Source organism: Vombatus ursinus, unplaced genomic scaffold (assembly GCF_900497805.2).
Source record: "Vombatus ursinus unplaced genomic scaffold, bare-nosed wombat genome assembly UNPS02000577.1, whole genome shotgun sequence".
NCBI classification, from domain to species: domain Eukaryota; kingdom Metazoa; phylum Chordata; class Mammalia; order Diprotodontia; family Vombatidae; genus Vombatus; species Vombatus ursinus.
Genome location: NW_020940355.1, coordinates 14,208,057 through 14,222,536, shown reverse-complemented (window position 1 = coordinate 14,222,536; position 14,480 = coordinate 14,208,057). Strand labels below are relative to the sequence as shown.

The 14,480-nt window shown below is 38.4% G+C and overlaps 1 protein-coding gene across 4 annotated transcripts in view; it reads right to left on the bottom strand.

The window, feature by feature from the left end:
• ADTRP (androgen dependent TFPI regulating protein) overlaps window positions 1-13,681 on the bottom strand; it is a 168,165-nt gene extending 154,484 nt beyond the window's left edge. The window contains exons 1-2 of one of the 4 annotated variants that reach the window (XM_027839686.1): window positions 12,831-13,681; window positions 8,052-8,153 (exon numbers count right to left, since the gene is read on the bottom strand). In XM_027839686.1, coding sequence (XP_027695487.1) covers window positions 8,052-8,153; window positions 12,831-12,833 — 105 coding nt within the window. In that variant the 5' untranslated portion in view covers window positions 12,834-13,681. Of the gene's footprint in view, window positions 1-1,574; window positions 1,750-8,051; window positions 8,154-12,830 lie in introns of those variants that run through there. The other 3 variants (XM_027839463.1, XM_027839611.1, XM_027839533.1) reach the window with 3 other exon arrangements.
• Between the last annotated feature and the right edge of the window lie 799 nt (window positions 13,682-14,480).

Below are 14,480 nucleotides of genomic sequence, written 5' to 3'. Positions count from 1 at the left end.
AAGAGTGGGTGGCTGGAAAGGTGGGAGGGGCTGGGAGGAGGGGAGATGGGTTCTTGCACAGCTGGATTCTGAACCTAAGCCTATTGCTACTCCTGATGACCATGGCATCCCTCTGGCTCTGCCCTAGCCTTGGGGAAGAGCCCAGCTCTGGAATAACCAGTCTGCTCTTTCCTTCAGCCCAAAGAGTCAAGTGTATTGACATAATGCACAATACTTGTTAACCACTCCAAGAAAAGAAAGACCCACTCATTCTGTGTAGCTGTCTGAACTAATTTTAGGCATATATAAGGTGAATGAGTGTGGGGGGGGGGTTGAATGGGGAGGGGAGAAGAAATCTAAAGAGGCTGTGCTTATGGCCAGTACATAATCAGTTTTTTCCCCTTCATCTGTTTCATACAAAAGCTACCCCCGATCACTGTGGTGAGCCATTAGGTTCTTCTCTTCAAGTGTTAATTAAATGTGATATTTAAAAATATAGACTCCTCTCCAGGTGGAATACACTGAGCTCTTTGTAAATTGTTCTCTGCCAGTTGGTTGGCCCAAGAAGCTATAGCTCATTTCCTTGTTTCTTGAATTCCCCAGTTGGGCCACAGCTCCAGCAGCAATAAGTATAGAGTAATTATTTCTGCCAGTTCTTCTCCATGAAAAGGGCTGACTCTTTTTATTTTTTTTGGTTGGTATGTGTGTATTTTAAGGAAAGGCTTGTTATAATATTAGCCCTTTTTGTTTTCCCTTTTTTAATACCCACTGGTTCCTCTAAGATGTCGCTGGCAAACACAAAACCATTTGATTTTGCTCCTTCTACAAATATTTTCCACTTGAGTCCTATCACTTACTTTTGAGTTGTGAATGTTTAGCTGCAGAAAGCTCCTGCTCCAAGGAAATCAAGAGACTAAATGCAACTGACTGAGTTTGATTTTGATTTAGGAGGAATTTAATGAGGCTTTGGTCCAAGCCCACTTTGGGAAATGGAGCAACTCCATCTTTTCTGTAGCCACTGGAGCCAACCAAGGGGTGTAGGCCTAGCCCAGGGAAATGCATGGCATCATGTGATCATAAATTTAGAGGGATGTCAGAGATTATCTACACTGCCCAGTTTGCGGTTAAGGAAACTGGGTTTTGATAAATTAATTAACAGAATCTGAACACAGGTCAATCAATCAACTAGCATTTATTAAGCAAAAACTACGTGGCAGGCATAAAGAAAAAAGCAAAAAAAAAAAAAATAATAATCCCTGCTCTCCAGGAACTTACATTCTAAATGGAGTAAGACCTTCTGAATCCAGATCTAGCCATCTTTCCATTGAATCACAATAAACACTCTATTTGGTGTCCATCTGGCACTCAACTCTTACCTGTGGCTCCAAGAAGCTGTAACATGCATACCAGTCATACCCCCGTATAGCCATTTTGGCAGGTGGGCTAAACCAGACTGAGGATAACCAAAGGGTCTCAAACCCCTCTGTGAGTTAGGACGGTGTTTACTCCAAGCATGTGAAGACTTTCCCTGGCAGGATGGGCAGATGAGAACAATTTGTTCCAATGGCCTGAAGCAAGTGCTGTGGAGTACTTACAGCTTGGTCAGACATCAAAGATGCCAAGGTCATCCACTGCATTCTGGGCCATCTCCAGTCCTCTTGATTTTTGTCTCTTGCCACTTGACTTTGATGATTTTGGAAGAGAGGGTGAGGCTGATGACTTTGCGCAATTCTGCCTAACTTAAATCCAATTCATGCACAAGTCAAGACATCACCCTGTGATGTCATTGGTCCTCTTCTAAAATGAAGGACAAACAACAACAATACATACTCTAGTCTCAAGTTACCATGTTATGTCGAGATCACTCTTACCTCAGCTGCTAGATTGAAAGATCAATGTGCTGAGTGATTCTTGGTATATCCTACCTGACTTGGTATCTTTCCAACTTCTCAAATCTGTCCTCTTTGTCTCAGTGAGCTATGATTTAATTATCCATAGAATTTGGCAAACCACTTCCAATCATCACAATTTTCTTCCATTAAGCACTTGGTGTTCAAAGACAAACTATCTTGGACCATGAATGCCATGTGATCAGAGGAGATATTACCTCCTCACTCCATTACCACTTCATCCCAAGAACAGGCCTAGATACACAAGTCCTGAGGACCACTGTTCTTCTCCTCTAACAGGATTTGTACAAGAATCCTCCAGACTGGTAGTGTCAGTTCAGATTGAGAGCAGATTCTTTCCTACCCCTTTTAGGGCAATCCAGATTCATAGGCATATAGTGATATTAATATCTTTGTTCTATCATTAAAACCACATATCCCAAAGAGATCAAAGAGAGAAAGGACCCATGTGAACAAAAATATTTAAGGCAGAAAACTAAGGTGGTACCCATCAATTGGGAAATGGCTGAGCAAATTATGATATATGACTTGAGAAGACTTGTATGAATTGAAACAGAATGAAGGAAGAAGAACCGGAAAAATAATTCATACAATAACTAAGGTGAAAAGGAAAGCCATTTTGAAAGATTTAAGGACTCCAATCGATATAATGAAAAACTAGGACTCCAGAAAACCAATGATGACTCCTACTTTCCACCATTTGATAGAGAAGTCATGAACTAGAAATGTAGAATGAGACACAAATTGTTTGATATAGCCAAGGTGTGGATCTGTTTTACTTAACTATAGTTAGGAGATGGCATTTCATCTTTTTTGTTTGGCTTAGTTTTGTTCAGGGTGTTGGGGCAGAAGAATTATGGGTGTGGAGTGTAGTAATGGTGATGTCCAAAAAAAAAAAAGAAGAAAAAAAAGAAAATGAAATATAGAATGTCCAGAAGAGAGGAGAAGGAATTTTGGGGACACAAACAAGACAACATTCAGGTGACCATGTTAAATATATTATATAATTTTAAAATGTTATTGACAATTAAATTTTGCATATAATTCTCCTTTTTCAAAAGTTTTCATGCAGAAATTATTATGTTTGTTGATGAATATACAATAAAACATATTAAAAGAAAAGAGAAGATAGAACTTGAGCTGCATCTTAAAGAAAATGAGGAATTCCCTGAAATGGAGATGAGAAGAGAGTGCATTCCAGGCATGGAGAAAAGCTAGGGCAAAAGTGTAGACACAGGAGATGGAATGGTACGTGGAGTTAAAGAGAAAAGACCAGTTTAACTGGTGCAAGACCAGTGCTTTTGCTGAACCATTTAGTACTGAATGATGGGGCTGGAAAAATAGGTTGGTTGAGTTTGGGAAGGGCTTTAAAAACCAAGCAGTAAAGCTTTTATTTTATCCTAGAAGCAATAAGGAACCAGTGAAGTTTGTTGGGTAGGAGAGTGAAATGACCAGGTCTTCACTTAAAGAAAATCACTTTATCAGCTATGTGGACAATGGATTAGAATAGAGACAGGCTTGAGGCAAGGAGATCAATTAGAAGGCCTTTGCAATGGTTCAGGTTATTAACCAAGATGGTGGCCTTGTGAGTAGAAAGAAAGGATTGGATGCAAGAGATATTGGTGGCAGTAGAAACAAGATTTGGCAAATCATTGGCTTTGGGAGAGTGAGGGAGTCAAGAATAACCCGAAGGTTACAAAACTGGAAGACTACAAACATTGTAATGTGTTTACAGAAATGGAGAGGTTGAGTAGAGAGGAAACTTTGGCAGAAAAGAAAATGACTTCTGTTGGGCATATTGAGTCTAAGATGTCTTTTAAGATATCCGATTTGCAATGTTCAGTAGATGGTTGATAATGCTCAAGAGAGACCCAGGGGCTGATTAAAGAGATCTGTGATTCATCAGTATAGAAATGATAATTAAACATACAGGAGTTAATGAGGTCAGCAAGAGAGAACACAAAGAGAGAAAAGTTACCAGGAAAGAGATTTGGGCCATGCCTACAGTTAAGGGATGTGATAGGGATGAAAGCTAACAAAGGAGACTGAGTGAGGTCATACAGGGAGGAGAACTAGAAGAGAGTTGTATCCAAAAACAAAAACAGAGTGAAGATGATCCAGGAAGAGTGTTCAACAGTGTCAAGCAACAGAGAGTTCAGGAAGGATGAAGACATAGAAAAGATCATCATTTGACAAGTTAGAGGCTTATCAGTAAATTTAGAGGAAACAATTTCAGATGAGTGATGAGTTCAAAATCCATCCTGCAAAAGGTTGAGACATGGGTAAGAGGAGAGGAAAAGGAAGAAATAAATACAGATAGGTTTTTCTAGGACTTTGAGGGAGTGAAAGGGGGTAATATAAGATGAAAACTCTAGGGGATGATAAGAATCTAGATAAGGCCTTTTCTTTAAAGCATGGGAGAGGCTTGGGAATGTTTGGTGGGCAATAGGGAAGGAACTAATAGATAAGTAGGAGTTGAAGAGTAGAGTGAGAGAAGGGACATGATTGAGGGGACAATCTACTGAAAAAAGTTAATTGAGCCCATAATATTTGCTATGTTCTTGATAAGTATATAGAGAGGATTTGTCTTCTCAAGGAAAAAGGCTATCTCATTGTTGACCCAGAGGAAGGAAGAAAGAGGGGAAAAGAATGATGTCAAAGGGAATTGAAATGAAGAAAGAGAAGGAGCTCACTATTCTATCTCTCTCTCTCTTTCTCTGTATGTATGCACACATGTATATAAAATATATGCATATATGGATATTTGTGGATATAGAATATGTAGTTTCTGTAATGCTCTCTAAATATAACCTTATTGAGACAAATCAACTGTAAGCTCTTGGAGGAGAGATCTTGAAATGTAGCATCATCTTAGTATTTGGAGTCAGAAATTCAGATCCTACATATGATGTCTCTCTAAGCCTCAGTCTCCTCATCTGTAAAATGTAGATACTCATACTTCTCAGGATTTTTTTGTTAAGATGCAAGGATATAACATGTCTAAAATGCTATATAAATATCAGCTGTTATTATATCTGATATCTTTGGGGTGGGGAAGAGAACACACATTAATATATCACCTACTAGCTACTGGGCACTGTGCTAAATGTTTTACAAATATTATCTCATTTAATCCTCAGAACATCCCTGCGAGGTAGGTACTATTATTACCCCATTTTACAGCTGAGGAAGCAGAGACAGAGGTCAAGTGACATTCCCTAGATCACATAGCTAGTAGATGTCTGAAGTCACATTTGAACTCAAGTCTTCCTGACTAAAAGTCCAGTGCCCTATAGGCTGTGTTGCCTCATAATACCAAGTAAAGTGCTAAACATTTGGTAGACACTCAACAATTATATTTCATTTGATGACCCATTTTCTGGGATGCCCCCCTGGCTTAAGAGAACCAGTTGGCTCCTGTCTTTAGAAAGTGGGATATGTCACCATCATGAAGCTTTCCAGCATTCAAGTAGGATGTGTGCCAGTTATAGTAATAATAAAATAAGAGGATAGCAGAGCCTTAAAAAGTATCTGAATACCAGCATCTTTTTTTCCTAAATACTTAGAGTCTTAGACCCTAAATTGTTCCACACTTATAAGGTTCAAGTACCTTGCCACAAACTGTAGCAAAATCCCTTATTTGACTTGTTTCAAGTTAACAGATACATTTCTCTTTCTCTCCCCTGTGCTCTTAGAAGGCAGCTGGTAGTGCAGTGGATAGAGTGCCTGACCTGACATTAGAAAGCCCTGAATTTAAATCTGACCTCACACATTTACTAGGTTTTGAACCTAGGCAAATCATCTAAATTCTATCTTAGTCTCCTCATACATAAAATGGGGATAATAATAGCACCTACCTCCCAAGGTTATTGTAAGGATCAAATAAGATAATATTTGTAACGTGCTTTGCAAACCTTAAAACACCATGTAAACACTAGTTTTTATTATTGTTATTGTTAATTATTATTATTCTCTCTCCTAACACGGTCACCACAGTGCAAGCCCTCATCACCTCTTGCCTCAGTTACTTTAACAGCTTTCCAAAAGGCCCACCTGCCTCTATTCTCACCCATCCCCCAAATTTTCTGAAATCAGCCTGCTCATCATTTCTTACAGCATTAATATTCCATTACAATCATATGCTACAACGTGTTCAGTCATTCCCTGGCTGATAGGCATCCCCTCAATTTCTAAATCTTTGCTACCACAAAAAAGCTGCTGTAAATATTTTTGTAGATAGAGCCTCCCTTCCCCTTTTTTTGTATCTCTTTGAGATATAGACCTAATAGTCATCCTCAATATTTTCTGCTAAAATAATCTTCCAAAATAGTAATGCACAGGTGTGACCATGCATTCCTGTGCTCATTAACTTTTAGTGGTTCCCTATTGCTTATGCAGCATTTCTTAAACTGTGAGTTGTGACCCCATTTCCGGTCACAAAAAATTTGGCAACAGTAAAAGTTTTCTGAACATGCAACAACCAAAAATTAATTCAAAATCAAAGGTGTAATAAATCTAAGGGGTTTCTGGCAGCTCTTGGCCATGTTGCATTGTGCAACTTCACCGCAACCTTGGATTTATACACAAAGCATGTGCACTTTGCACTGTGCATGCCGTTAGGCCCCGCAAGCCAACAAAAGCTGACTCAACAGGAGTCCCTGAGTGGAAAAAGTTTAAGAAGCCCTGGAGGATAAAACATGCCCTCCTCAGATTGGCAGGTAAGGTTTTCTAACCCAGTGGTGTCAAAATCAAGTAGAAATAGAGGGCATTAAAACATACATAAGGATCCCTGTGGTCCACATATTGTACTAGAAAATCATGTATTTATATATTTGTTCTTATAACTAATTTATTTTGTTAAATATTTTTAATAACATTTTAATCTAGTTCAAACCACACTTGGGGTTTGTAGGCTGCAAACAGCCAGATATCTGTGTGTTTGACACTTCTGGTCTAACCTACCTTTTCAGATTATTTCACATCGTTCCTCATTCTGTTCTGGGCTCCACTTGACCTAGATTAGCAGCAGTTTCCCTAATTTAGCATGCCATCCCCCACCTTTGTGAATTCACACAGGATCTCCTCTATTCTTTGAATTACCTTCCTCCTCATCTTTACCTAGCATAATCCTTTTCTCCCTTCAAGCTGAACCCTGGTGTAACTTCCTTGCTGAAGCCTTCTCTGATTCCACAGCTAAAGAGTTTTCTTTCATTGCAGATTTTCCTAGAGCACTCACTCTATCTCTTCTTTTTAGCCTTAACACTCTACTTTGCATTATGCATTATGTTTCACTGTATTTATCTGGCTAGACTCTAAGTCCCTTGAAGGCAGAGACTATCATTTTCATTTGGGAGGTAGTATGAAGTCAATGGAGTCATGAACCTATAGAATCAGGAAGACCTGAGTTCAAATCCCTCCTTATACACTTACTAACTTTGTGACCCTGGACAAGTGACTTAATCTCTAGTCTCAGTTTCCTCATTTGTTTAATAGGGGATAATAGTAGTACACTCCCTCACAAAGTTGTCGTTGCTACATAAATCTTAGCTATCATTATTATCTTTCCATCCCCAGCACCTAAGCACAGTGTATTTTAATATGAATATAATAAATGTGTGTTGAATTGAAAGGTGTCCATAGCCCTTTGAATTCCAGCATTTATCCAGCATTTTGTGTGTGTGTGTTGTCCTTGATAAATAACACTATACATTGGAAATAGCACTGTACTTAGAATGAGGAGAATTGGGTCTGAATATTAACCCTAACAAGAAGCAGTAGGATATTGTGGAGTCTTGAGGATGAAGTTGGAATCTCAACTCTATTGCTTATTAACTTTGTGACCTTTGGCAAGCCACTTGCTCTCTGATTTCTCTATATCTTCATTTATAAAAATCAAGGAGCTAGATTACCTAATTTTAAGATCCCTTCAAACTTTAGAGATCTATGATATTGTGACTTAATACATGGATGATCTTGGAAAAGTCATTCAAGCTCTTATGTTTTCAATTTCTTCAACTAAGGAATAATAATACTTGCATTATCTATCCTACAGAATTGTGAGGATCCAATCAGATCATTTGTGTAACGTGCTTTGTAAACCATAAAGTATTATATAAATCAAGCTCTTAATTCTTTATAATTATGTTTTTTGATGGCTGGTACCTTCTGAGGAGAGTGATTCTCATTTGATCCATGCAGAACCTTGTTGTCCTTCATCTTATATTGTAGTAAGCTATGAAGAGTGTCAGTAGCATGTTGGCTTTCCTAGAACATACATGAAGAAATGGTAAGAGCATACCTACCTGCCTCAAGAACTCAATTATGTGATTAGTGAACCACTATTATTGATCTTTAAGAATTTGTGGAAAATGAGAAAGATGCCCCAACACTGGAGATAAGCAGATATGGTAATTTTCAAAAGGGCATATAGCCTTTAGACTGAGAGGCTGGTAAAATTTACTTTTATTCTTAGAAAAATTCCATTATACATGATCAAAAATATGCTTTGTGAGTTCATAGAAAGAGAATAGTGATCAATAAAAACTAACATGGTCTCTTAATAAAGAAAAGTTTATGCCGGACTAACCTCATTTTCTTTTTTTTGACTGGTGGCATAAACAGAGAGTACCTGGATTTCAGCAAGGTTTTTGACAAAATATCCTTGTGGAGAAGATGAAGAGATGTGGATTAGGCAATAGTAGACTAGTAGTAGTGAAGAGAGAACTTGTTAACTCCAAAAAATAACGATTTAATAGATTGATGCATCGAGGAGGAAGGTCTCTAGCAAAATTCCCAAGGAATCTTCCCTTAGCTCTGTCCCATTCCACCTTTTTAAAATTAATTTTGATTTATCAACAATCACTTCCATAAGCTTTTGAGTTTTAAATTTTTCTCCCTCCCCTTTCCTCCTTCCCTCCCCAAGACAGCTTGCAATCTGATATAGGCTATACATATACATTTCTATTAAACATATTTTCACATTAGTAATGTTGTAAAGAAAAATTAGAACCAATAGGAGGAACCTCTCATGATTTTCCATCAAGAGACCTTTGGAGATGTCTTAGATCCCTGCATTGCTGAGAAGGGCTAAGTCTATCAACATTAGTCCTTGTACAACATGGCTGTTACTGTGTACAATGTTGTCCTAGTTCTGCCCACTTCACTCTACATCAGTTCATACAAGTCTTTCCAGGTTTTTCTGAAGTCTACCTACTCATCATTTCTTATACCATAATAGTATTCCATTACATTCATATACCACAACTTGTTCAGCCATTCCCCAACTGATCGGGATCCTCTCAATTTCCAATTCTTTGCCAACACAAAAAGAGCTGCTACAAGTTTTTTTGTACACGTGGGTCCCATTACACCTTTTAATCATAGATTTATGAAGATATAAATGACATTCTGATCAGATTCTCAGTTAAGTGAACCTAGAAAGGATAGCTAACATATTAGATGACAGAATTGGGATATAAAATTCAATTCAATCAAAAAATCATTTATTAAATTCCTTGTGTATATAAATCATTTTCTTAAGTAATGGGATACAAAGACAAAACCAAAACAACACCTGCCCTTAAGAGTTATACAATAACCGTACTGGGAGATATAATATGTTAACAAATAAGTATATACATGATTATTTGAGGAAGGATTGAACATTAGTAATTAGGAAAATCATGAAAGGCTTCCCTTGGTAGAGCACACATATGATTAGACATGAAAGAAGTCAGGAATTCTAAGAGGCAGAGGTGAGAAGGAAGTGCATTTCATTCACAGGAGAAAACTTGAACAAAGACATAGGGGTCGAGGTAGAACATGGAATCTTGGGAACCACAAATAGTACTGTTCGGCTGGAATACAGAGTGTATGAAGGGGAATAGTGTGAAATAAGCCCAGAAAAGCTGAGGAATTTGTGTTTTATCTCAAAAGGATTAAGGAGCCACTGAAGCTTCTTAATCAGAAGAGCAACATGGTCAGACTTGTGCATTAGGAAGCTTATTTTTGGCAAGTTTGTGGAAAATGGATTAGAGAAGGGGACAGGATGGAAGCTAGGAGTACAATTAAGAGGCTGTTGCAACAACTCAGGTGGTAGGTGAAGAGGGCTTGAACGAAGGTAGTGGCTATGTGAGTAGAAAGAAGAAATCAAATATAAGGTTTACTGTGGAGGTAGAGACTAGACAATTGATTGGATAATAGTAGATGAATGAGAGGAAGAATCTAGCATAATGCCAAGGATGTAAACCTGGGTGAGTAGAAATATGGTGGTACCCTCAACAGAAATAGTGAAGTTTGAAGGGCTATAGGTGAGAAAAAATAATTTTCATTTTGGACATGTTGAGTTTGTGATGTCTAAGAACATCTAATTGATTGGTATAACAGGTGGTTGGTGACTCAGCATTAGAACTCAGGAGAGAGATTAGGTATGGATAAATATACAGTTGTTGTTGTTGTTCAGTCACTTCAGTCATGTCCAACTCTTGGTGACCCCATTTGGAGTTTTCTTGGCAAAGATACTGGAGTGGTTTGCTATTTCCTTTTCCTCATTTGACAGATGAGTAAACTGAGGCAAACTGGGTTGAGTGATTTGTCCAGGGCCACACAGCTAGTAAGTGTCTGAGGCTGTATTTGAACTCAGGTCTTCCTGACTCCAGGAACAGTGCTCCATCTACTATGCCATCTAGCTGCCCAAGATATACAATCTTATCTGCCCATGTAAATTAAGATTATTTGGGGGGCTGGGAACATGAGGAGAGAGATGGAGACAGAGAGAGTGGAGAGTGAGAGAGAGAGATAAATGGGCTTAGGTTATAGCTTTTGGGGATTGCTCTCATGACCTGAATCTAATAAAATGAAATTGAATAGTGATAAATATAAAGTCTTATACATGTGGGATTTTAGAAAAAAAAATCACAAGTAGTGACTTAATGGGGACATAGTGGCTGTTTTCAAGTATTTGAAGGGCCATCATATGAAAAAGTTATCAGATTTATTTTGCTTGGCCCCTGAGGGTCAAAAAACTAGCAGCAATGGTAAAAAGTTGTGAGCAGATTTAAACCACATAAGTCTCTTCAAAATAGAAAGTTCAGAAGTAGAGTGAATTATCTCTGGTGACAACCATTTCTTCATCTGGGGTGGGGGGTGGGGTCTTCAAGAAGTGGGGGTGAGCTGCAGAGCCTATTTATGTACATTTTAATGGGGATTCCTGTTTCAGAGAAATAATTGAAACATAGATCTAGAGTTAGAAGGGCCCATAGAGGCCATCTAGTAGGAAGGCAGGGAAGCAGTCAGGAAACAAGCATTTATTAAGTGCCTACTATGTACCAGGCACTGTGCTAAGTGCTTTCCAAGTATCTCATTTGAGCCTTTCAACAGCCTGAGAGGTAGGTGCTATTATTATCCCCATTTTACAGCTGAGGTAACTGAGGCAAACAGAGGTTGTCACTTGCCCAGGGTCACATAACTAGAAAGTGTCTGAGTCAGAATTTGAATTCGGGTCTTCCTGACTCTAAGTCCAGCACAACCACTATCACCACCACCACCACCCCACATCACCATCACTACTGCCACCATCATCACCACCACCGATAGCTAACATTTATTTAGAGTTTTAAGGTTTGCAAAGCACTTTACATATCTTATCTAATCTGTATCTAATCCAATCCCCTCATTTTATAGATAAGGAAACTTGAGGCCAAGAGAAATTAAGTGATTTTCTCAAAGTTCCTCAGGTACTAGGTAAGTATCAGAGGCAAAATTCAAACATAATTCCTCTGAAACCAGAGTCAATGCTCAGTTCCCCTCCATTACATTGCTTTTCATTGTTTGGGTATTGGTTCAACTGGATGAGACCTGTAAGGTCCCTTCTATCTCTGATCTTCTAACTCTAACCTTTCTAATTATAGGATCCTATGAATATTCAATGAAATTCAACAAAGTTCCTATGATATGCAAAGCATGGTGCTAAGTGTATAAAAACAAAACCAAAAGTCTACTAGCAAGGAACTGAAATACTACCACTGCTAGAAGGGCACAGGTTTTGAACTGTTTCTCTAGTGGTTGGTATAAGATTCTATCCATACTCTTTTTCCCATTTACCCTTGTGATATCGTTACATCACAACTTTCAAGATGCCTGAGTAACATTAGGGGTTTAATCTGTTGCCTGGAAAAGAGCAAAGTAGATTGGTCACATGTAGGAATCAAACTCATGTTCTAACTCACTGAGCCAACTAGTCACTGTGTGAAGGACTATATCTGAGGAGTGAGAATCTGTCCCGTCTTCTTCTTTCACTAACCTGTGACACAAATTTGACATCTCCTTCAATTATCATTTATTAAAACAAACAAACAAAAAAAAAACAACATTATTCTGAGAAGGGGTCCATAGGCTTCACCAGACTGTTAAAAAGGGCCATTATGAAAAAAAAAAAGATGAAGAACCCCTGATCCAAAGGAAGGAATTTCTGAGCATTTACCCTATCAGTGCTGGCTAACATTAGGTGAGTGGGTTGTCTTTCTGTGTGTGATTTCAGGAGAGTATATAAATACTACCACCACCACAACCACTGTCAGCACCACCACCACCCCACAACATCATCACTACCGCCACCATCACCACTGCCACTGCCATCGTCACCACCACCAAAAGCTAACATTTATATAGAGTTTTAAGGTTTGCAAAGCACTTTATATGTCTTATCTCATTTGACTTTAATAAGTCTTATTTATTATATGCTTCATAGGAAAGGTAAATTATACATAATAGAAATGTGTGGTTTCATGTACGAACATTTTTTTCTGTTTACTTTTTATGCCCATTCATTCTCTCTGTATCCTCCACCCACTCAGTCTAATCCCTCTTTTTCAGCTGATTCAATTAAACCCCTTTCCATTCATCCCAAATCAACCCACTCTTTCAGCAGCATCTGTAGCTCACCATCTCTGATTCTTCCTTTACTACAATCAGGCCAACTTTCCAACCACTTCAGGTACATAGCTGTTTCTTTGTCACTCAGCAACGAAGGAAATGATCAGTTTGGTGTTTAAGTTCAGAATTTAAAAAGAGAATTAAAAAAAAGAAAAAGAAAAAGAGGTTCAGAAAAGTGACTTGATTTTGAGAAGTTAATCCATTTGCCTATGGTCATATACCTGATCACTAATATCAGTAGTATCAGAGGTAAGATTTGAATTCAGGTTTCCATAGCAAGAGTCTAGCACTCTTGCCATCATGTCAGGAGATATAGTCTGCCATAGTGAGCATAGAGTGCTTCGTTACTATAAAAAGCTATATAAACACAAGCTACTATTATTATTATCAAATCCTTCCTTCAATATCTTAATGATTCCATAATCTTAGGGGTGTAAGAACTTTCTCCAATGGTCTGGATCATAACCTTTGTTCACCCCCCTTTCACCCTGCAGTGTCCATGTCTTTCTGTAAGTCCTCCCTAGAAAGACATCACCAACGCACCGGTTGCCTTCCTGTGGCCTTCTGAAGATTTCATGTCTATATAGTACTTGGGTCTGTCGTTGGTTATTCCTTATTCTTGTTATGTGACTGGCTTGTTTCTTTTCCTGGTCATAAGTGCCTTCAATGATGTGTTTTATACCACTGCTTATGTAAGTCGTTGTTGGTAATATGTTGAAGCATTTTTATAAACCCACCATTACCCTTTGGGTGTCCTGAAATTTTGGTTCTTCCAAGATCCTGGAACTCACCAGTTAATAGTCATATAATAACAATAGCTAATGTTTATATAGCAATTTAGGGTCAGCAAAGTACTTCACATATCTTATCTCTTATGATCCTCATGACAATCCTGTGAAGGAAATGCTATCATTTTTTTACAGATGAGGAAACTGAGCCTGAGAAAGGTTAAATGACTTGCCTAGGTCAAAGAGTTACTCAGTGTCTAAGGGGAGATTTAGTTGCAGTTTTCCTTATTCCAAGTCTAGCCCTCTAGTTATCCTGTCGAGCTGTCTCACCAACATAGCATCACGTGGACTATTACTGTTGAAAAAAAAAAAAAGATGAGTTTTTATGACAGCCAACAGCTTAGCATCATTGCAAGTGCCACTCAGTTTCCCAAATGGGACCTGGCCCAATCACTTCCTCCTGTTTCCTTCTGGGTCTACTATATTTTCCATCTGCAGGATTGGTCCAAGCTATGTATAGTGATGATCCAACTGGAAAAGCTGTTGGTCTAACTTCATGTCATAAACTGGGCAATGTGTACCAGGATTTACTGTTAGATTTTTAATCCTTAGTTGTCAAATTCCTAATTAAGTTGTCACTGCCCACCCACAACTCTAAATTGTCTGGGATTCTCATCAAAGAAAGGAGGACAGTCAGGACTTTCCTCCAATCCCTCCCTCACTCCATGAATTCACTTGTCATTCCAGCTTCCTATCCCTGACTATTGAAAAGCTTTGGGAAACTGTGTACCTCTTACAGAAAGATTGGAAACCCCTGAAGTAGTCTAGACCTAGGTCTCCTGAGATTATATAGTTCTTGATAACACTTCAAACTACATCTGGTGAGAATCTAACATTGAAAGCCTTGGCATTTGGTAGCGAGAGTGGGGTT